Source organism: Microtus oregoni, unplaced genomic scaffold (assembly GCF_018167655.1).
Source record: "Microtus oregoni isolate MIOR12 unplaced genomic scaffold, Mior012 000019F_ref0000042, whole genome shotgun sequence".
NCBI classification, from domain to species: Eukaryota; Metazoa; Chordata; class Mammalia; order Rodentia; family Cricetidae; genus Microtus; species Microtus oregoni.
In genome coordinates, this window is record NW_024543078.1 from 2,168,807 (window position 1) to 2,193,251 (window position 24,445).

The following is a 24,445-nucleotide window of genomic DNA, read 5'->3' on the forward strand; positions in this document are numbered from 1 at the left end:
CGACTAAAAGAACTTGACTCTTCTGGACAAAGCACTGAGAGAAAAGACTGTACGGACTGCACCAGGAGTCCGCTTTGTGCCCATGCGTACTTGACTGAAAGCTGTGCTGTACGGGCAGGGCAAGGTCACTTGAGGATTGCAAGAACCGGAAACAGGAAAGGGATGCAGTAGGATGCTGCAGAGCCATCCTAGTAAGTCTGCACCTCTTTGACACCATATTATTTTTCCTCATTACTATGACAAAATATTATCAGATGCAACTTATAAAAGTTCAGTGTGGCTCAGTTTCGTAGTAGAGATGTTGGCATTTTTCCTCACAATGCTGCCAGGGCAGGAAGCAGAGAATGCAAGAGTAGAAATTGGAGTGGTATGGACCCTCCTTCCAACAGCCTAGGCCCAGTGCTGCCTAGTAGCCACAGACAGGGCTACTACCACAGGAGCATGAGGCAAGTTTGCACACACAGTAACAGGTACCTTGTCCACTACGGTAAGACATCACAAAGTCTGCCTTATCTCGACAAGATTGTAGGAAGGATTCTCGTGCACATCTGTTAAAAACCTACATGATTCCACAAGGAACACTGTTTGCAGGGTGAGTCCCACTAAGGAAGAAGGGCTTTGGGGAAACCCTGAGCTTGCTACAAATTCACCCTAAGAAGGCATAAATTCAAGCTTTTGTCCATTTCAGGAGCTCAGCTAGCAACTTGCCAAAATGACAAAACTGCCCCTCCAGAGGAGGTAACATAGTTCAGAACCTTTGCAGTGTTTCACTCCAGGGTCTAGTCAAGAAGAGAAGCTCTAGGTACAAGTAGAGGAACTTAGAAGAAGACAGTTTTTAAAAAGCAATTAGACTTTCCAAATTAATTCCACAGGGGCCCAGACATTAAGTCTGTTAAACAGTAATTTATCAGCAGATACTGTAATTTTACCAAAAGATTAAGCAGAGCACCACTTTCAGCAAATTAAAAAATATTAAATGAGTAAAAAGAAATCAGTAACAGAAACAGACAAATAGAATCTGAAAAAGAAGCAAATAGAAATTCAATACCTAAAAGGAACAGCAAATGAAAAGTCTACTGCAGGGGTTGGTATGGAATAGACTTTAAAGATAGAGCCTAAGATATTACCAGGTATGAAGTACCAGAGCTAGATAAAAATAAATGGAGCACAGTGGGCTTGGTGACAATATCTGATAATGTAATTAGCATGTAGTCATGATAGAGGAGAAAAGAGTGAATGGGATGTGGGATACATACACATACACACATCCAATCTTAGAAAGTCAGCAATGCTTGGAGAAACCGTGTTCCATATGGGAGAACAGCTGCAATGATTTTTTGATAAAATTTCATTTACCTATAATTTTATTTCCAAATAAAATATTCTTCAGTAAAGTGGAACCTTTCCAAATAGAATCTTGTTAAGAAGTGGCAAAGCTATTTGAGAGTGAATAAATATGAAGCTTTTTTGTTATTATTCTAGCAATTTCACTGAGATAAATGAGTGTTTGGGGCAAGAGCAGTCATGTGAGATGGCAGTGGTGCGTAGTAGAGTGTGCAGAGGGCAGTGGGACGGAAAGCAGGGAGTGTGGTAGAAAATACTGATTCAGCACCCACTGAGACGCAAGGATTATTTATACCCCAGGAGTTAAGCGGTACCCTAAGAATAGCAAAGGAACAATAGGACACAGTTGCTGAACAGCACAGACTGGGGGCCAAAAGGGAATCGGCCCTGTGCAGCACTCCTGGACCTGTGAGAATGTTTTTAGAGTGAATGTGTCCTGACTAGCAGCAAAGTATAAATAAGTAAATATCAAGTGTCATGTGCTACCTACAAACTAAAACTATAAGAAACAATTATCAACAGCAAAGTATAAATAAGTAAATATCAAGTATCATGTGCTACCTACAAACTAAAACTATAAGAAACAATTATCAACAGCAAAGTATAAATAAGTAAATATCAAGTATCATATGCTACCTACAAACTAAAACTATAAGAAACAATTATCAAGCAACAAGAAAATGAAATGGCTATATCTTACTATCAGACATGAAGAACCACAGAAATCTGTGAAGAGAAAGGGGAGCATTCTATATGAACAAAGTCAGTTCGTGAAGAAAATACTAAAACCACTTATTTGATAAATGAGCCTCAAGACTCAGGCAGCTAAAGTCCTTCCGGCACTGCCCAGCTCGCTCATGGTGAGGGTGACTTAGCTTGGTTCACACATTGGGGGGTTCTGGATTCCACTATACCACAGAAATAACTGGCACGTTATATTTTCCTCAAGGAAAATTATACTTCAATAAATTAAACACACAAATGTAAGAGTGCAAAGAGAATCGGGATAACTATTAGTTAGCTGCTGGTCTAAAAAGTATCAATTGTACTGTTTTAAAGTTGCATGCTTATATACCCTGATACAGATGTGTTCATTGTATTGTTTCATGAATTAATTCAGTAAGAAATAGTAAAGGGTCACTCTGCTTCTCACACTAGAAAAACTTAACATCTCAAGTTCTTTGGTTCCTGGGTTTCATATCAGCTGTTTTGTTTGTTTTTTGCTTTGCCCCACGTTATTAGATCCAAGTATATAAAAACGAACTTCAGGCAATCAGCAACTATGGTTTTGCATCTTTGACATTTGATGGTACTTTAATGTCTCCTGTGACACTGCGCACTTCAGGCAAAAACTTTAACATCACTGCTCTGGACCGCAATATGGTAGAAGCCTTGCGGGCTTGGGCATCCACACATGTGCCACCTTCCTCCACCCTCCTGCCACTCTCTGACGTCCACCCCATGCAGTACTGTGACCTGACCTGTCAGCTCCTGGGCAAAGCGGAAGTGGATGGGACATCTTTCCTTCTGAAGGTGCGTTTTAAATCCTTGAGGCCGTGCTCCTGCATTTCTCTGTGCCTTCCCTCCGGAGAGAACACCATTGTCAGATGTGTACTTTACAAATGGTATGACATCTGCATTTATTTCTTATTTTAATAATAAAACCCACGAGTTCTTTTAGTGACACTCCAGTCAGCTATGTTGTCTCCCATCCACTATCAGGGTCTGTTCTCATTCAGTTCTGGCCCTGTCATAACTGCCTGACTCACGGGAGAGGCACAGGTAATACTGAGATGTTTCTTATCATTCTTGTTTTTAAAGCAGCCAAAAAAAAAAAAAAATAGTAACATAAGTAATGCCCATGAATGACCTGCAGAAGGTCATTACTTAATCAAATTCTTTGCTGGACCATACTTTTCAGGATTTTTTGAGCAGTACTGCTATATGACCAAGGTCCTGTGCTTAATTCTCTGTCACTTGTAATAATCAGACCATCAGTGAAATGTCCTGGTGCTTGGACAAGATTGAGGGCTTCCCCATACTGCTGGCACGCGCGTGAAAGTCCAGCTTCACGTAAACAGTGCTGGGAGAAAGTAAACACTTGAAGTGAGCGAGTGCAGGGAGGCTACCCTGAACTGATGTCCCCTGACCAGCCACTAAACATTCCCAGAACAGAGATGCGGACTCTGTGCCGGGTTCCTTTAAACGATTATGCTGAGAAAAGCAGTTGAATTCTGAGCTAAAGCCTTGCGAGCTCAGTGGATAGCGGCGAAAGTGCATTTTCTCTCTCAAGCACCGTGTGAGTAGATATAATATTGTTTTTCACATAAATCATCCAGCTCTTGAGTAATTTATTTGTACCTTGGAGAAAGAGTTTTTCTTTAAAAAATTTACTCTTTGAGAATCCCATGCTTGTATGCAATGAAACGTGATCATAGTCCACTCCCACATCTCCTCTAACTGTCCCTCATCCCTACTTCCTCTTATAGCAGACAGCAGCTGCCAGTCACTTCTCGGTTAGGGGTGAAGCCTGGGCGGGTCCTCTGCCTTGAGGCTGCAGTGTTGATGAGTATGAACAAGATCAAGGAATTATTTGAAAATCAGCATTGAGAAGTGAATGTAAAAAAGTTAAGTTTTCTTAAGGATAGTTTAAAAATATGTCTCAAGTCTTTGCATATCATCTAACAATTTTAATTTTATAAACTTCCTGTTTAGAAATTATTTTAAATGTTTGGAAAAAGTGCACTTGAAACAAAACCTGTTGTGTGGACTACTTCTGTGTGCTAGAATGTTCTTTATATGTGAGGTTACAGACATGGCCTTGTTGAAATAAATTTTAGTAATAGTCTGCTTATTGATATGCATATTCATAGACTGAAAATGTCCATACAATAGCAAAAATGTCTTTGGAGATAAATATGGTAACAATATTCTCTTAACGACTTTTGCAGAATGGAATTTTTGATTTTTTTTTCTGATAATTTTTTTCTTTGAGATATGGTCTCTCTACAAAGCCCTTGCTGTCCTGGCTCACTATTTAGACCAGACTGGCTTTGAACTCACAGAGATCTGCCTACATCTGGTATTAAAGGTCTGCACTACTATTACTGGCCTCAGACATAATTTTTTAATTAAATATTAAAAACAGAAGCAAGCAGACATTATTCGCTCTGAATTATACCTGGTTAGTATGCAAAGTAATATAATTATTTCCTTCTTCAACCTTAGCACAGTACTAACTGTGGCCCCTTTTTAGTAATCATGGTGCATGCATTTCCGGTTTTCTCAGCAGCCATGTGTTCTCGTATCATTTCTGTTGCTGTGATGAGACCACAAGCAACCTAGGGAAGGGTTAATCTGGATTATACTTCTAGGTCACAATCCAGAGGATATCAGGGCAGATACTCAATCAGGAACTTGAAGCTTGAAATTCCACACCAAAAATCCTCTAACTTTAAACGTAAAACTCAGTTAAGTATGGCAGAAAGCATGGAGGATGCTACCACTTGTTCACTGGCTTATAGACCAGCTTGTGCTGAGCAGTTTTGTTTCTTGGTTCAGGTCCACCTGCCTAAGGATGATGTAGCCCACAGTGGCCTGGGCCCTCCTGTACCCATGAATAATCAAAGCAGTCTTCCTCACACAAGGCAGTCTGATCTTGGCAGTTAAGTGAGGCTCTCTTCTCAAACGAATCTGGGCTACGCCAAGTTGACAGTTAACCAGATCACCATGTTTTACCAGTGGCTTACGAATGTATTTTTTTATTACATGTATATGTGTGGGAATATGCACATTTATACAGATGCCTGGAGAGGCCGTAGGAGTGTGTCTGACGCCCTAAGGTTGAGGTTACAGGCAGTTGTCAGATGTTTGACGTGAGTGGTGGAAATCAAACTCATGACTTCTGCAAGAGCAGCATGCTTTGTCAGCTCTCTGGCCTCAGGGATCTTTAAAAATCATTGTACTTTCAGTCTGTTCTTCTATTTATACAGTGCATGTGCGGAGCAAATGCTTTTCAGTTGTAATTTGCTCAAGCATATTCTGTTCTGTTTAGTTTTGTTTTGTTATTCAGCTTGAGACTGTTATAGTTTCATGATTTAACACCTCCATTCCATCTCAGACCTTTATCTTTGGTAGCAATGCAGAAGTCATACATCCCCAAGGGGTGGGGTATGAGCACAGTGTCTTTGAGCCCAGAATAGAAAAAAAAAGTCAGTCTACATCTGCACCAGGTTAGTTTCGTGTGACATCGTGTGGTGATTTTCACATCTTCTGCATTTGTTGTATGACAGACAGTACCTGTTTAGTTGCTCCATGGTCACAGAATAAGGGACTTCATACTTTAAAGCATTACAGATACCAGTGTATGTCTGTTTATTTTTAAATTTGACTCTGTTTTTGCAAAAATATTCCTAAGATTTGCTTTACTACCCTATGACAGGTATGGGATGGCACCAGGACGAAGTTTCCCTCTTGGAGAGTCTGCATCCAAGACCTTGTGCTGGAAGGTGACTTAAGTCACATTCTGCGGCTACAGAATCTGGTGATAGACGTTGTAGTTTATGATAATCATGTCCAAATGGCAAAATCCCTGAAGGTGATGTTGACTAGAAAGATGTATGCTATTTTGTTTCTGTGTTCTTTTTAGTTGTAATTTTTGTTGATATAATTTTATTTGTAGATTTATTTGTTATTTAGAGTCTAGAAATTCATTTCAGATTTACTTGTTTCAGCTTTTAAGTTTAGAAAACTATGTGTGTCTAAGTTAAAGAAAGCTCTGAACCCATCTTAAGCAGCCATAATTTTTTATTGTAATTTTTGAGAATATAATTATATCACATTATTTATCCCTTTCTTCCAAACCCTGCCATGTATCTCTTCCCCTCACTTCCTTCCAATTCTTGGCCTCTTTTTCTTTGTTGTTAATGTGCATATTATTGTGTTGATTCATAAATATATAAATACTGTATGTTTGATCTTTATAGTGTTACTTGCATGTATGTTTTAGTGTGACATTTGTATTGGATAACCAATTGATGAGCTCATCCCTGGAGACTCTTTCTCCACTCTCAGCACCGCTGGGTTGCCTGCAGTTCTTTGTTTAGGAATGAAGTATCACGGCCTTTCTCCCTTCCACATTAGCTGTCTGTTCATATCATCCTTGTTCAGGTCATGGTTAGGCAGCCTCGGAGATGAGACTTCATGGGTTTAGGTTCTCTTACATTTCTAGAGACATATTGTCACCATAAACTTCCAGTTCCTCTGGCTCTTATAATATTATCTCATGTCATCTGAAATGATCCCTGAACTTTAGGTGTAAGACTTGTGCTGTCAGTGTGTATTTACCAGAACTAGGCTCTACAATTCTACATTTTGGTTGTGGCTTTTTGGTAATGATCTTTGTCCATTATAAAGAGTTCCCTTGATGAGTGGTGATGACCACACTTGCGGGTATAAGGTCGTGTATTTAGAGTGTAGTTAGGAATTATGCTGGTTTGTTAGAGTAGCAGTTGTGAATTCACTAACCCTGGGTGGCTGGTGAGGTAGGTTCCCCTCTTGTTAAACCGACACTAGTCCGATTACAGAGCTGTTGGTTCCCACTAAGGCACGCAGGCTACTGCTACATCCTTGGGGTTATTGTGCCATGCTGGTCGTTGTTGAGGTTCACGGGCATCGTAGCAGGGTAGGACTCTCAGATGCTTCTTTCTTTAGAGCCTCACATGACACCTAGTACCATGAAAGCTTGTCTTCAAGGAGGGGCCTCAGGTCAGTTTCAGCTCAGGTTCTCTGTGAAATTCGTTTGGTATTAAGCTATTTTTCTAGTATTTTTTACAGATGTACAAGTACAAAATGACATTTTAAACTTTTGTCTATAAGCTAAAATCATACTTACTAATACACACTCATATCTCCATGCAGCCTTCAAACAGTGTAAAATATTCATAGTTGTTACTACATCTTGGCCAATTGTGAACTAATAATTTGTAGATTGACTACAGGAAAAAATAAAGATATTGTAGTTTTTTGGCGAGAAAACTCTTGTTTTTAATAGTTCTATATTGGTTAGACTTTTGCATTTTGTGTTTTTACTGTCGTTCCTCTGCTTATAGAACCCTACTGCATTATTGATGGGACCACACAAGTAATCAGCATCAGGCACATTGCACAGTAACGTCTACTCAAACTTTAACAAGATACAGCATTGTCTCCGGAAGGCATTTCTGATAAGAGCAACTTGTCATCTTTACTCTGTGATGTGTTCTCTCTGGCCTGTAGATTCAGATAGTGCAGTGTGGTGCAGGATAATAAACCCCCGGCATTCACTATGAAACTTCCTCTAGAAGATTTACCACAGGTTCCTCTGAAGCAAAGCTGCATGTGGGACCTTCTGGCGTCCCCACTGTCTCTGCCTCTTGCTCTCCAGAGTGCTCTTGACCTTTGTCTTTCATTCTCATTTTTAGAAAAAAAAAAAAGACATTTTCAGATGTCATGAAAGACACTGAAATTTCTGCCTCTAATTTTCTTAAATTTAAAAGTTAATGGTAAGGAAACCATGGTTTTGGCAGTTAAATTCGTGTTTATTAATGTAATTTTTCTCTCCAAATTTCAGTCTTCTTTCTAGTCCTTCAAAGGTTACAAAAATCTGCTCTACTAATAAAAAAGTAAGAAGCATTCCAAAAATCATTGAGAAGTCGAAATTGCTTCATTTACTATCCTAGTATCTCACTTTGGATCCTTCTTAGACAATGCATATTTCCCTTGTGGTTTTCTGTTTTGTTTTTCTGAGGAGCCGGTAAAGGAAGTTGGGAAAGAGTAGACTTGATCCCTCCTCTTGCCTCCCTGTCCTCAGAAGCACACAGGGGCCACAGAAAGTGAAGTGCCCTGGCCTGAAGGGGTGGTGGTGGGAGAATGGATCTTCATCCTTACCACTGTGCTCCATCAGAGAGTGCAGAGTGGAAGCTGGCTTGGGCTCCTTGTCGCTCCCTTCTACCCCCTTCCCTCTCCCTCCATTTGATGCCTCTTTCCACTGTATTATGTCACCACAATGAAGCAGGATTTGTAGGGACAAAGAGAAAGGTGTGTAGTGGCATTTCATTTGTATTTTAATAAATAAAGCTTGCCTGAAGTTGAGAGAGTAAAGCAACCCCACTGGTCAGCCTTACACACCAGGCAGTGGTGATGCACACCTTTAATCCCAGTAGCTCCTTTAGGTGCCGTAGAAACCAGGTGGTGCATACCTTTTATCCCAGGGTTCACGCCTTTAATCTCAGAACTAGACAGGATTACAAAATGAGAGGAGACAGCTCTGTCTCATTCTGAGATTCCTGGAGGCAGGATCGCCATTTTTGGACTGCGGTCATGGTCAGAGCCAGTGGCTGACTGCTTTGCTTTTCAGATCTTCAGTTTGAACCCCAATTTCTCTCTGAGTTTGTATTAATTGTGCTTCAAGGGCGCCTTCTCACCTGCTGCAGTCAGGAACGCTATTTTTAGGCAAGTGAATGAAGTGTCCTTTTCTGCAGCCCTTTGTTCATGTCTACATAAATGGCAGCGCAGTTCACGTTGTGTGTCTTGTCCCTTTAGGTGGAGTGGCAGTCTCTGTTCAAATGGGGTTGTTCAGGCTAGGTTTGAACCCATGACAAACAATACACAGTATTCCCTAATACCTGGTAATAGAGACTTATACCACAGCACTGCGTCTAAATGCCTGTGTGTAGTGAGGAGCGACGGGCTACTTATGCCCTGAAATAATTACACGGAAACTGTATTCTTTTAAACACTGCCTGGCCTGTTATCTGTAGCCTCTTATTTGCTAATTTTCACATCTTGCTTAACCCATTTTTAAAAATGTGTGTAGCACCAGGAGGTGGCTTACCAGAGAAGATCTTAACCTGCGTCTGTGTCAGGTGGGAGAATCATGGCAACTGCCTGACTCAGCTTCTTTCTCCCAGCATTCTGTTCTGTCTACTCCGCCTACCTAATTTTCTGTCCTATTAAAGGGCCAAGGCAGTTTCTTTATTTAACCAATGAAATCAACACAAAACAGAAGACTCTCCCACATCACCTGTGGCTTTGACTGACCTACTACATGTTCTTACTTGAAATCGTCATTGGAAAAAAAAAAAAACCTCTAGTTGTTTTTTACACTAAATTTAGCAAAATAGCCAAGATTAAGTCTAATATCGTTATTTCAAAATTCTGGCTTAATCCTATATTTTACTTTACAGAATATATTTTGCAAGATTGTGATAAAAGTACAAGTGCTTCATTAAAAAAACTTTGATATCAATAGAATTTGTAGGATGGGGAAAAGCACATGGTGGCACATACCTATAATCTCATCGGTCAGAAGATAAGGCACAGGCATTGCTGTAGCTATCGAGAAAATTATCTTGTGAAAAAAAAAGGCCATTTTTATGTAGTTTTTCTCCTGTCTCATAGTGAGAGGATATTATTCCTCATATTTAATCTCATTTAAATTTATTCAAGCAAATTCTTTTCAGAAATAACTATCAAAAAGAATTTTATTTAGGTCTTGGATTCCTTGGGTATATTTTATTGATGGCCCTCTGGGATTCGGCCTGCTAGCGTTGTGTAGTGAGCGCGTGGGTGTGTGCATATTCATGCCCCTCGTGCACGATCTGATAAGGGCCCCTGAAGCTGCTGTGCAGGCCCAGTGCGTGCCTGCTGCCACTCTCCCCTGGGTAAATGCCGTGCTTGCTTGTCGAATTGCTACCTCATTTTGGTTTTGAATTATCAAATATCAGAAATTGTTTTCATTAGGCCCCTTTTCTGAAATGATCTTCTTTAATAATCTTTCAGATTGGAAGCTTTCTTAGAATCTATAGCCTCCATACCAGACTTCAGCCAGTTAATTCAGAGTCCATGACTTCACTGATAAGGTTGGAGTTTCATCTTCATGGAGGGACCAGCTATGGTCGGGGGATCAGAGTCTTACCAGAAAGTAACCCTGATGTAGATCAGCTGAAAAGGTGAGTTTTTTTATTCTCTTCTTAGAAAATATAAATATGATCATCATTAGGTTAATTTATAAGGAAGTATCATTCCTGGGCTGTGTGTGGCCTTTGTCTTTTCCCTGATTCTCCTCATGGACTTATGGAGAATTTAACTCAGACTCTAATCCTGTCTAGGCCAACTGGGCCTCTGATCTTCCCATCGCAGTCTAGGCAGACTGGGTCACTGGTATACTTAGACCCATCCGCATAGTGTTTATTATTCTACTGTGTACAGAAAAACTTTCATATTCTAGAGCACACCTTTCTGTAAACTGACAAAGTTATTGTCATATCAGTTTTAATTCATTTCAATTGCTTTTTTTTTAATTTCCGCAACTCCATAAAATCCCCAACCTTTTTATTTATTTATTTATTTTTAATTTTTTATTGAGAAAAAGAAAAAAAAAGTTTCCGCCTCCTCGCAGCCTCCCATTTCCCTCCCCCTCCTCCCACCCTTCTCCCCCTCCCCCCACTCCTTTCCCCCTCCCTCTCCAGTCCAAAGAGCAGTCAGGGTTTTCTGCCCTGTGGTAAGACCTAGGACCTCCCACCTCCGTCCATATCTAGGAAGGTGAACATCCAAACTGGCTGGGCTCCCACAAAGCCATCACATTACGTAGGATCAAACCCCCGTGCCATTGTCCTTGGCTTCTCATCAGCCCTCATTGTCCGCCATATTCAGAGAGTCCGGTTTTATCCCATGCTTTTTCAGTCACAGTCCAGCTGGCCTTGGTGAGCTCCCAATAGATCAGCCCCACTGTCTCAGTGGGTGGGTGCATCCCTCGTGGTCCTGACTTTCTTGCTCATGTTCTCCCTCCTTCCACTCCTCATTGGGACCTTGGGAGCTCATTCCGGTGCTCCAGTGTGGGTCTCTGTCTCTATCGCCATCCATTACCAGATGAAGGTTCTATGGTGATATGCAAGATATTCATCAGTATTGCTATAGGATAGGGTCATTTCAGGTTCCCTATCCTCAGCTGCCCAAGGAACTAACTGGGGACATCACCTTGGGCTCCTGGGAGCCACTCTAGGTTGAAGTCTCTTGCCAACCCTAAGGTGGCTCCCTTAACTAAGATTTGTGCTTTCCTGCTCCCCTATCCAACCTTCCTTTATCCCAGTCATCATGTTTCCCCAAGTTCCCCCCATCCTCCCCTTCTCACTTTTCTCTTCCCATCTCCCCTTACCCCCATCCCACCCCACACCCATGATCCCATTTTTTTCCCCGGCAATTTTGTCTACTTCCCATAGCCAGGAGGATAACTATATGTTTTTCTTTGGGTTCACCTTCTTACTTAGCTTCTTTAGGATCACCAATTATAGACTCCGTGACCTTTATTTATGGCTAGAAACCAATTATGAGTAAGTACATCCCGTGTTCATCTTTTTGGGTCTGGGTTACCTCACTCAGGATAGTGTTTCCTATTTCCATCCATTTGCATGCAAAATTCGAGAAGTCATTGTTTTTTACCACAGCGCAGTACTCTAATATGTATATATTCCACACTTTCCTCATCCATTCTTTCATTAAAGGACATCTAGGTTGTTTCCAGGTTCTGGCTATTACAAATAATACTGCTATGAACATAGTTGAACAAATGCTTTTGTCATATGATAGAGCATCTCTTGGGTATATTCCCAAGAGTGGTATTGCTGGGTCCAGGGGTAGGTTGATCCCGAATTTCCTGAGAAACCGAAACACCAATTTCCAAAGTGGTTGCACAAGATTGCATTCCCACCAGCAATGGATGAGGGTACCCCTTCCTCCACAGCCTCTCCAGCAAAGGCTATCATTGGTGTTTTTGATTTTAGCCATTCTGACAGGTATAAGATGATACCTCAAAGTTGTTTTGATTTGCATTTCCCTGATTGCTAAGGGGGTTGAGCATGACCTGAAGAGTCTTTTGGCCATTTGAACTTCTTCTGTTGAGAATTCTCTGTTCAGTTCAGTGCCCCATTTTTTAATTGGGTTAATTAGCAGTTTAAAGTCTAGTTTCTTGAGTTCTCTATATATTTTGGAGATCAGACCTTTGTCAGTTGCGGGGTTGGTGAAGATCTTCTCCCAGTAAGTGGGTTGCCTTTTTGTCTTAGTGACAGTGTCCTTTGCTTTACAGAAGCTTCTCAGTCTCAGGAGGTCCCATTTATTCAATGAGGCCCTTAATGTCTGTGCTGCTGGGGTTATACATAGGAAGTGGTCTCCTGTGCCCATGTGTTGTAGAGTACTTCCCACTTTCTCTTCTATCAGGCTCAATGTGTTTGGACTGATATTGAGGTCTATAATCCATTTGGACTTGATTTTTGTGCATAGATATGGATCTATTTTCATTCTTCTACATATTGACATCCAGTTTTGCCAGCACAATTTGTTGAAGATGCTCTCTTTTTTCCATTGTATACTTTTAGCTCATTTATCGAAAATCAGGTGTTCATAGGTTTGTGGGTTAAAGTCAGGGTCTTCTATTCGATTCCATTGGTCGACTTCTCTGTTTTTATGCCAATACCAAGCTGTTTTCAATACTGTAGCTCGGTAATAGAGTTTGAAGTCAGGGATGGTAATACCTCCAGAAAATCCTTTATTGTATAAGATTGTTTTGGCTATCCTGGGTTTTTTGTTTTTCCATATAAAGTTCATTATTGTCCTCTCAAGATCTGTGAAGAATTTTGATGGGATTTTGATGAGGATTGCATTGAATCTATAGATTGCTTTTGGTAGAATTACCATTTTTACTATGTTGATCTTCCCAATCCAAGAGCAAGGGAGGTCCTTCCATTTTTTGGTGTCCTCTTCAATTTCTTTCTTCAAAGACTTAAAGTTCTTGTCAAATAGATCTTTCACATCCTTGGTCAGGGTTACCCCAAGATATTTTATGCTGTTTGTGACTATCGTGAAAGGTGATGCTTCTATGATTTCCCTCTCTGCTTCCATATCCTTTGTGTATAAGAGGGCGACTGATTTTTTGGAGTTGATCTTGTATCCTGCCACATTACTAAAGGTATTTATCAGCTGTAGGAGTTCTTTGGTAGAGTTTTTGGGGTCGCTCATGTATACTATCATATCATCTGCAAATAACGAAAGTTTAACTTCTTCCTTTCCAATATGAATCCCCTTGATCTCCTTATGTTGTCTTATTGCTATTGCTAGAACTTCAAGCACTATATTAAAGAGGTATGGAGAGAGTGGACAGCCTTGTCGTGTTCCTGATTTTAGTGGGATGGCTTTGAGTTTTTCTCCGTTTAATTTAATGTTAGCTGTCGGCTTGCTGTAAATAGCTTTTACTATATTTAGGTATGACCCTTGTATCCCTAATCTCTCCAAGACCTTTATCATAAAGGAGTGTTGAATTTTGTCGAATGCTTTTTCAGCATCTAATGAAATGATCATATGGGTTTTTTCTTTCAGTTTATTTATATGGTGGATTACATTGATAGATATTCGTATGTGGAACCAGCCCTGCTTCTCTGGGCTGAAGCCTACTTGATCATAATGGATTTTTTTTGACGTGTTCTTGGATTTGGTTTGCCAGTATTTTATTGAGGATTTTTGCGTCGATGTTCATGAGTGAGATTGGCCTGTAATTCTCTTTCTTGGTTGAGTCTTTGTGTGGTTTTGGTATCAGAGTAACTGTAGCTTCATAAAAGGAATTTGGTAATGACTCTTCTGTTTCTATATTGTGAAATACATTAAGGAGTATAGGTATTAGGTCTTCTTGGAAGTTCTGGTAGAATTCCGCATTGAAACCATCTGGTCCTGGGCTTTTTTTGGTAGGGAGGTTTTTGATAACAGCTTCTAATTCTTCACGACTAACAGGTCTATTTAGATTGTTCACCTGGTCCTGGTTTACATTTCAATTGCTTTTACCATTAAGTTTCTATTTCACTAGTTCCATATTATTGTAGCTTACAGTGTACAGAATATTATTTAACTTTTGCATTATTTTTTCTTAATTAAATCTTTTTCATACAATACTTTTTAATTATCTTTCCCTATCTCTTCCCAGATTTTTCCCTCCTTCCTATACACCTAACTCCATGTTTTCTCTCTCTTAAAATAAACAACAACAAAACAAACAGACAAATCAAAACACACATGCATACACAAGAAAAAAATCAACAGAGACTGAAAATAACAAAACAAAAAGTGCATCCCAAAAAAATTACACAGAGTTCCTTTTGTATTGGCCAAATACTCCTGGCATGAGTCCTGCCCCCTAGAGTGTGCTCAGCATACTCAGGGACACTCCACTGCAGAACACTGACTTTCCCTTGTCAGCGTGTGTTCTTTGTTAAGTAGCATCTTGGTTTGGGGTGGGACTTTGTGTCCACCTTCCCCTCTGAGGGCTGGGAATTGATCTACTTTGAACGTGTGCGGGTCTTATGAATGCTGTTGCAGTCTCTGAGAGGTCATGGATACATCCACCTGTTGTTCCTGGAAGGTGCTATATCATTGGAGACATTAACACCTCTGACTCTTAGAGTTTTCTACCTCCTCTTTTGCATAGATTTCTGAGCTTTGAGGGGAGGGCTTTGATTCAGACCTGACTGCTTTAAAGTCTCAACTATCTGCACACTGTCGAGCTGTGATCTCTTTATTAATTGCTATCTACCGCAAAAGGAAACTCTCCTGATGAGGTTGAGTGGTGCCTGCTTGATGGGTATGCCGATGTGTCATTGGGAGTCATTTTTTTGCTATGTTCCTTTAGTAGAAAAATATTTTTCCCATAAGGCCCATGACCTATCTAGTCTTCGGTTCTTGGCCACGAAACATTGTCATGTATGGGTACCATGTAAGGGAGTAGGTCTTAAATCCAATTTTTAAAAGTGGTGAGTAACTTCTATAACTTTTGTGCCAATATTGCACTGGTATATATTGCAAACAAGTATCTGCTGCAGGCTACATGGTTTGTAGCTGGGTGAAATTCATTTTAGCTTTGAACTTTATTATTTTTTCCTATCATTTTTTTCTTTTAGGTATTATTTATTGTTTTTCTAGAGCTTTTAAGCATGTTCTTACATTATTAGTATGAAATTTCTCCAGTGTTTTGATGTTGGCTCTAAATTTACCTCTTAGAACCACTTTCATTGTGTCCCGTAAGTTTAGGTATGTTATATTTTCATTTTCATTGAATTCTATAAAGTTTCTTGTTTCCTTAATTTCTCCCTTGACCCAGTTTTCTTTTCAATAGTGGTTTCTTCAGTTTCCACAAATTCATAAGCTTTCTGTTGTTTCTGTTGTTGATATTAATCCACAGATTTATCCACAGAGGTCAGATGGGTATGAGGGAGTTATTTAAGTTTGCTTGTATCTGTTGAGACTTGGTTTTGTCCTAATATGTAGTCAGTTTTGGAGGAAACTGGATAGACTGCTGAAGAGGAAGCATGATCTTTGGTATTGGGGTGGACTGTTCTGTAAATGCTGTTAGGTCCACTTAGCTTATGATGTTGTTCAATTCAACTATTTCTCTGTTTTATTGGAAGGACCTGTCTGTTTTCAGGGGTGAGGAATTGAGGTCAGTCACTATTAAGGTGTGAGGGTTGGTGTGTTGTTTTATCTACAGTAATGTTTCTTTTATGAATTTGTATGTCTTTGTGTTTGGTACATAAATATTTAGAATTACAATATCCTCTTGGGTTTTTCCGTTGAGTGTGGTAGTGTCTTTGTATCTTTTCTGCTTTGTTTTGGGTTGAATTCAATTTGTCAGATATTAAAATCGCTACACTTGCTTTCTTCTTGGTTCCATTTCCTTGAAATACCTTTTTCCATTCTTCTGCCTGAGGTGGTATCTATCTTGATGTTATGGTGTGTTTCTTGGGTACAACAGAAGGATTGATCCTGTTTTCTACTCCAGTCAGTTTTTATTTAGGAATTGGGGCCATTAATATGGAGAGTTATTAATGAATAGTTAATATTTATTAATTCTTAATGTTTTCTTATTGTGGTGTGGGCTTCCCCCCTCCTCAATTTAGACCAACTTCTGGGGTTATTTATTCCTTGTATCCTCTTGGGTGTAATTAACCTTCTCTTCAGAATGAAGTTTTCTTTTTTCTCCTTTCTGTAGAGTTGGATTAGTGCACAGAAATTGCTTGAATGTGTTTGATTGTGAAATGTTTTCTTTCATCATCTATTGTGATTGGTAGTTTCACTGGTACATTTGTCTGAGCTGGTGTCCATGATCTCAGTCCAGGCCCTTCTGGCTTTTCTAGTCTTCACTCTAAAGTCTGTTGTTATTTTAATAGGTCTGTTTTTATATGATACTTGGTCCTTTCTCTTCCACCCTTTAATATCCTTTCTTTGTTCTGTTTGTCTAGTGTTTCCATTTTGAGGATCATGGGGAGTTTCTTTCATGGTCCTTTCTATTTGGTGTTCTGTATGCTTCTTATACTTTGATAAACATCTCTTTAGATTGGAAAATTCTCTGTTATTATTTTGTTGAAAGTATTTTCTGTGCCTTTGACCCAGTTTTATCCTCCTTCATTTATTCCTATTATCCATGGAAAAGATATTTTCATAGTGTCCCAGTTTGCTGGTTATTCTGACTTCTCTGTCAGTTTCTTTTACCCCCGTCTTCAAGCCCTAACGTTCTCTCTTCCAAATCTTGTACTCTGTTGGTGAAACTTACCTTAGAGTTCTTTGCTTGACATCGTTATTTTTTCATTTTCAGGATTTACTTCAGTTTGTGTTTTCATTAATATTTTTCTTTATTAAATTCTACTTTCATGTCTTGAATTGTTTTCATTATTTCTACTGTTTGAGTTTTCAAATATTTCATTAATTCATTTATTCCTATTGTCTTTAAGGTCTTTAAACATATTCATAATTGCTATGTTAAAGTCCTTGTTTTATATTTTAGCTAAATTGCTCTTCTCAGGGACTATTGCAGAGGAGTTGCTGCCTCTGGTCTTGGGTACTCATGTTTGTGTTTCTGTGCTGTGAGCTAGGCATCTGTTGTGAGGATGCTTCAGATGTTTCTTGGTGTAGATATCTAGTTTTGTCTGTGTAGGGTAGGTGTCCTGTTCTTTGATTTGTTTTGCCCAGTCTGTCCGATCCCTGAGTCTCAGTGAAACGTGATGGCTGCAGCATCCCTTGTAGAGAGAGAGAGCTTTTCTGCTCGTTGGCAGGGGTCACAAAGGGATGGAGATGGGGGCTATAAGGAGAGGCTGAGAGGAGTCATAGTGAAGAATTAGTGGGATCCTGGGTCTGTACCAAGACCCTGAGTCCTAAGTGGATGTGAACAGGGAGGAGGGGCTCCTTAGGTAGGCAGACTGCAACGATATAAAAGGTAAGTGGCAAGTGTGGGGAGGCTAAAATGAGGAGGACAGGAAGAGGGTGTTGGTCTCCCACCTGGGACTCAGCAGAGAGGGTGAGTCAAAGAGTCAAAGAGGAATGAAGATGGCTGAGCTGGAGGGGAGGCTAACACAGACTGCCAGGTCTAGCTCAGGGGGAGAACAGGGACTTCTTCCATACCAGCTGGCAGTGTCCCTCGTTGATGCTGCTTGCTTTTCCAAACTTGAGTGACATTCTCTCAGCTGCAAATGTTAGCCATTCAATTCCCAGACCGTGTGTTTGTTTTTGTAGTATTTTACTGACTGGCTCATCCACGCAATATCTTTCTTACCTTTGCTCTTAATTTTGAGGGTGTTGTAGTCCTCAGACAGTTTTATAAAAGCCATAGACAGTTGAGTAGACTCTGGCACATTTTATGACTGTATGGACTCCTGGATCTAATGAGTAGAGGTAAATTGCGTACTGACTTTCTTACTCCATTTGACTTCACGCTTTTGTGTTTCAGAGCTTTAGAATCTGTAGATTTGGCAGCCATTCAGCCCTCAAATGATACCTGTCAATCAGAAGATGAAGATGACTGTTTAACACCTTCACGTAAGGACAATGTGTAGCACTGACATTTTCCTTCCTCATCATCCCACGAGCACAGTTATCTTTGAGAATGTTTTCTTCCCTGTCTCTTTTTAAATTCCTATGTCTATACATATTGTGCATGTGTATTCACATTAAAACAACACCTTCAGTCTTTGTCCTTGTCACATCCAAAACTAAGTGTGGCTCACTTTTTAGTATATATTCACACTTTCATATTAGAGTAACAGTGATTACTTACTTATGATGTGGGTATAGTTTTTCATATTCATTGAAAAAAATCTCATTGGATTTCCTAGGCAACAACTGTTTTGCTTATCAGTTTCTAAAAGGAACAAAAGGTTCCTTTACCTTTATCTTAGCCAGTCCGTAGTTTTTGCTCAAGGGCATCTTGGGTTTTGCTGCAGACGGAGGCATCCAGATCTCACAAAGGTGGTATTCTTTTGTGGAAGTTAGTGGACTGCATGCTTCTGTGCTGGGTTCTGTCGCGGTGATGGAGCCTATGTCAGTAGCTCCTGACTTGATGTGGAGGGACGAGGAGTGATGGAAGAACTTCTGGTTAGAGTACCTGTTCCCTTTTCATGTTTAAATAGCTTCAGTGCCTACCAGAACATCAATGAGCTAAATGAGGTTATTTTGTGGCTTCTATTTTCCACTTGTGAGTGTATTGTGATGTATGTGCTCTCCCTTACTAATAATTTTTAGTGGTTGCAAAATCGTTTCATGTAAAAAAAATACTATATTCTTTATGAGTTGTCTTCCTTTCTTTGTCAGCAGTCAAAGTGTGGGTTGATTTCTAAGTTCTCTTTGATATGATGGTTTGCCAGTCTTTATGATAATACTGTAGTTTATTGACTACTGTGTCTCGAAGTCATGTAGTATAAATACACTCATGTTCCTCTGTCATGATCTTCAATTATCTAAATTCCCCTTAAAGAGGAGAAATGTTGCCTATCAATTTTTGTGACTAACCTGTTATTTTTGTTAGAATTATGTTGAATTTACAAATAATTTGGGGGGGGGAAGACATTTGAACATTTATTTATGCTTTCTTCAGTTTCTCTGGAGAGTGTTACGTAGTCTCGGCTTTACATTAAGTTTCTAACAGATATCTTAAAGAGCTACATATTGTGTTATTTTCTTTTCTCTTCCTGTAGACTCTGACTCAGACTTGGTTTCACTGTATGCAGTAGAAAGATGTCAGCAATTCTGTGCTACAAGTAAGGGCCACTTCCGGTACAGTAACTACTGCGCATACACCTGCTTAGGAAGCCCACTGCCATTACAGCAGCCAGCTCACGGATACCTGCTTTGCATCTCCCAAATGATCCCTTCGTACCTACCAGTGACCTATGATCCTCATAGGGACACTTAATGCTTTTATTTAGCTTTTATTCCCCTGCCTCATCCTACAGTGGTATAAGATAGAACCCATATATATGCATATTTCTATATTGAATATGTGTTTTAACTTATAAATAATTAAGATTTATAAAATTATATATAAAATTTATAAAATGTAGTATTCAACATGTTCTAAGCTTAATGATATAAATTCTACTCTGACATTAATTTCAATAAAATTATGTAATGTTTTTAACATTGTACATGTAAGAAACTCTTTACCCTGTGCCCCGGAACAATGATGGTACATATTTACCAGATAGACCCTTGTTACATCATCTAAGTTGGCACAAAGCTTTTATCCAGAAAAAAAAATGTGATCAGAAGTTCATGAAATAGTTCATTAAATGTATGGTGCTGTGCAGTAGGAGTTTTTCCTGTTGTAAGCATGGAATAGGAGCTGGGAAAGAAGGTGCCTTATAATCAGGCCTTAGATGTTATACAGAAATTGCCATAGGAGCACTGTGCAGAGGCAGCGACCTCCAGAAGCAGTAAACATATATAGTGCACAGAAAATATACTTATGAAAATGTTCCAGGTATCTCTGGAGGAAAAACAGATTCCAGTGGGCTAAAATGGCTAACTGATGTAAAAAAGAGAAAATACTAAATAACATTATTTTGCCAACACAGTGGTAATTATTGGTTTGTGAGTCTGTGGCTTTTAAACTACTAGAATCTAAATAAAGAATAACACATTTACCTTTGCAAGTTAGAAGGATGGGGAATTCGTTCAGAATAGATTAGGCTATGCATCCTTTAATGAGCTGCACCAGTCCCTCCCCTGGAGGAGGAGAGGAGCTCCATTCTCATGCATTCATTCCTTGGGTGTACTGAGGAGGAGAGGAGCTCCATTCTCATGCATTCATTCCTTGTGTACTGAGGAGGAGAGGAGCTCCATTCTCATGCATTCATTCCTTGGGTGTACCAAGGAGGAAAGGAGCTCCATTCTCATGCATTCATTCCTTGTGTACTGAGAAATATAATGTCAGGTATGTAGTCTCTATGCCAAAAAAGCATGATCAGAATCTCAAACTGAGAAAAAACAAACCAGCCGCACCTGAGTAGATTTGTACTCAGCAAAATAACCACTTGCACTTTTCCAATCAGTGTCATAAGGTAAACAGGTAAATAGACAAAGAATCATTTGATGTTGAAGCCTGAACACAGGAAAGATAAATATGCATTGTCTAGAATTACAGCAGAAAGGCAAAGACAACTGGAGAGAGGGAAGTATCTGACAATCCCATAATAGTCTTAAATCTGTGCTAATTATTTGAAGCAGGCACTGTAGCTATGTGAAGGAAACACATTGTTTTCATGAAATACTAAAGTGCTCAGAGGGTGGCAGATCAGGACCTGATGTCTGGAAGCTGTTTCCAGTAATTTAATACACATAGGGAAAGAGGTGGACCAGAGGGCAGAGTGAATGTGCCTGTGTACAGCTATTTATGAATCTTTTTAAAGCCTGTTCAGGGGGACTTTATGTTCTCACAGTTTTTCCTAAAAGTAATACAAAGTTTAAAGTTTTTGAAACAATGTTTCAGAATGCAACCTGAAACTGCTGTTTCCTTCTACTTTAAATTGATGGAGCCTGCCTGGCAGGGAGTGTTTCACTGTAAGCTCTCAGCTGTTTACCACAAGGAGACATCTGTGAGGGTCTTAAAGCTGTGAACAGAAGTGATTTTCCTGGGTTTATGAAGTTTACAAGGCTGTGTACAAGTTTCATTCTCTAAAATAGGAAAGTGCACCCTAGAATATCAAGAGACTGAGGAGTAGACTCGTTCCTGTCATCCCGATTTCCTATGCTTCTAATTCCGTGTTTCTGTTTGCCAGTCATTTGCTCTGTTCTTAGGCCTTCTCTTCCTTTGTGATTCTGATTGCTTCCCCTCTTCCACCATCTTCCCTTTCTACCTGCAAAATAAATCCCTTCTCTGCAAACACTGTGATGATTGGGCTCCTCCTAATAACCGTTTTCACCTCACATTCTGACTCTTTGATAATGGACATTTTAGTAAAGTCTTGAACCCAGGTCAAAAGACCGTGTGACAAATAATATTTGGTGAATGTGGTTTTTTTTAATATCTCTTGATCAAATTCTAGTTATAAATAACATAAGCTACCACTGCCTGAAAATATTTGTCTAAGAGATTGGCAGTGAGCAATTTTACATGTTATACAGGTACCATTCATTTTATTGGTGAAATAAACCTTACTATTTCCCACAAATTAGAGTTTTCCTGGAATTTCTATTAGTCCCATAGAGAAGTACTTGTGTGCTTCGTATGTAATTAACATGTCCGTTGTCCTGCTGTGCCCCTGGCTTTGTGTCCATGGCCAAGTCCGCATCTAATCACTGCGACTCTAGCCGAGAGTAACTTGATGTTATGGTGTATATTTGTTTCAGGGAAATTCATGTTGAGCATACATAAGACACTGTACTTTATTTACTCTTATGCAAATATTCTTTACAGAACTTATAGATCACCACTATTTAGAGAAGACACCACTGCATGCCATTTTGCAGCAAAGAGCTCCTCGACAATATCGAATCCTAGCAAAACTGAGATCATATGAGCCCAGAAGACTTTTCCAGTCTGTTAAACTTCTTTGTCCTAAATGTAATTCATTGTAAGTATTTTCCAATTAAAAAGAAAGTTTTCGTCTCATATTGTTTGATTATATGCATGCCCATATGTGTGTTTGCTTGTGTGTGTATGTGGTTTTAAGTCCTAAGAAATGGGTAAATTATTATTTAATTTGTTGTATCTGAAAAGAATGCTAATGATTTGAGGGAAAGTGCTAAATTCCTACAAAAAAAAATTTTGAGTCATTCTTAGTAATAATAAATAAAAATGGATATCTTCAGGCTTGGAATCTAATGTTTGATAGCTTTGATATGAATGTAGAAAGTGTAGTGCCTTCAATTCAGACATCAGCTTTTATGTATAAGCACAGGCACAGAGCTTTTTATTCTCAACAATGCATATTCATCTCGAAACATGATAAAAGAACTTTAAATCCTGTTTATTTTTTCAATGCGGTGAACCATAGTTCCTCAAAATACAGAATGGCATTTGGGGAGGTGCAGGAAGTGCAGAAACATGCACACGGGATAGTGTGTGTCTTAGGGTTTTTATTGCTGTGAAGAGACGGCATGAACGCATAACTCTTATCAGAAAAACATGTAACCGGGGTGGCTCACTTATGATTTCAGAGGTTCAATTTGTTTTCCTTCTGATGGGGAGCATGGTGGTGTTCGGGCAGATGCCCTGTAACTGAGAGCTTTTCCAGAATAAAGCTATGCTATGATGTCCTTCTAGACAAAGCGCGTTAGAAAGTGTAAGAGAGAACCTAAAGACACACTGATGCCCAACTGGTTCCACACCAGGCCGTGTTTACCACACGGAAGTTTATCACACTGGTGTGAATTACCAGTTAGTAAAAACAATGAAGCTAATAACTTTTTAAAGTAGGTCCCCCGTGACAATGAGATTAACTGGGGTAAAAACTTGTTCAACAACTAATTGGGCCCGGGAATAACTACAGGTCACCTTGGGCGCTACACTGGGCAGTAGGTGGAGATGCCTGTTGCCAAGCTTGTGACCACCATAGTAGGAGATTGTTCTCTGACCTCTACAGACCCTATAAATACAATCTCTCTGTGATTATGGGAATGGATTTATCTAGCCATACGATGTTGAATACCTATTGAATAAAACTTATTAAATCCGAAATTAAATTAAATGAAATTCATTAAATCTTAAGTCCTTAATTTAAACAAGCTTAGCTAGTTTAATCTGCATATAAAATAGTATTTAAAGTTTGTTGTAGATTAATTTATTTTGTGTGAGTGTTTTGCCTGTGTGTGTTTATGTGTGTGTGGGGGGGGGGGGGGTGTGCCTTATCTATTGCCTGATTCCAGTAACCATGTCACAAGAACAGCAAATGGCAATTAAAACTCAAGGTGTCAGCGCCCCAGGAGGAAAACTCATTAAGAAGGTTACAAGACTGCAGACTCTGCAATATCTCTTTGCTTCTGTTGTAACTTTGCCTGTTCCTGCTGTCTTCCCTGGTGGATGTGGGGAGTCCCCACTGCCTATACTGTAGTGTTTATTTCGTGAATATCTCTCAGTCTACTGAGCATTTTTATTTGTGGATTTTTAAGAAGATAACTCCTCCTTAGCTGTACTGTCTAATTGGCATTGACAATGTTAGCTGATTCAGGGCTGTGATGAATGAAAATGAACACAGAGACATGGGCCTGTGAGGTCCCCAGGAGCCAGGCTGGCTCTAATTATCTTAATACTCAAAATATGCATTTTCAGATTTTGTTATGCACCATTTAGCAGAAACAAAACTTTAAAATGATGTTAGTTTAGAACAGATGCCTTGCTAGTGGTTTTTAAGATATACATCCCCAGAAAAACAATTTAAAAGTTTACAAGGACAGATAGCTGAGCGTCTGATTTGTTGGGCTAGGGTTAAAAGTGCACAGCAAACTGATTGCTGCTTGCACTTTCCTTGCTAGGTCTGCTTGGTTAATTATCTGTAGATTTTTGACCTCCGTTTTCTGATATGGGTATGAACTCTGAGACTCGTAGTTCAGACTCTGAGTTCAGCTGACTGACTTTATGTATAAAATGGGTCCTGGAATCGTGCTGATGACAGCACAAAAACTGAAGTCTATAAACAGAAACAGCTTTTGTTCAGAAACATGGCAGGAAGAGAATTTCTGGCTGGTCAGGGCTACAGAGAATAATTTGACTTTATAGCCTTGAGAAAGAGCTACAAGTTTCTACTTCCAGTCAATAGTT

The 24,445-nt window shown here is 39.5% G+C and overlaps 1 protein-coding gene across 7 annotated transcripts in view; it reads left to right on the forward strand.

Annotated features, from left to right (window-relative positions):
- LOC121459751 (protection of telomeres protein 1-like) overlaps positions 1-24,445 on the forward strand; it is a 67,273-nt gene that overhangs the window by 30,903 nt on the left and 11,925 nt on the right. For 5 of the 7 annotated variants that reach the window (XM_041669748.1, XM_041669749.1, XM_041669743.1 and 2 more), the window contains 6 exons: positions 2,587-2,877; positions 5,786-5,941; positions 10,165-10,334; positions 18,140-18,228; positions 19,383-19,445; positions 22,103-22,259. In XM_041669748.1, the coding sequence (XP_041525682.1) occupies positions 2,587-2,877; positions 5,786-5,941; positions 10,165-10,334; positions 18,140-18,228; positions 19,383-19,445; positions 22,103-22,259 (926 nt within the window). Of the gene's footprint in view, positions 1-23; positions 192-2,586; positions 2,878-5,785; positions 5,942-10,164; positions 10,335-18,139; positions 18,229-19,382; positions 19,446-22,102; positions 22,260-24,445 lie in introns of those variants that run through there. The other 2 variants (XM_041669747.1, XM_041669746.1) reach the window with 2 other exon arrangements.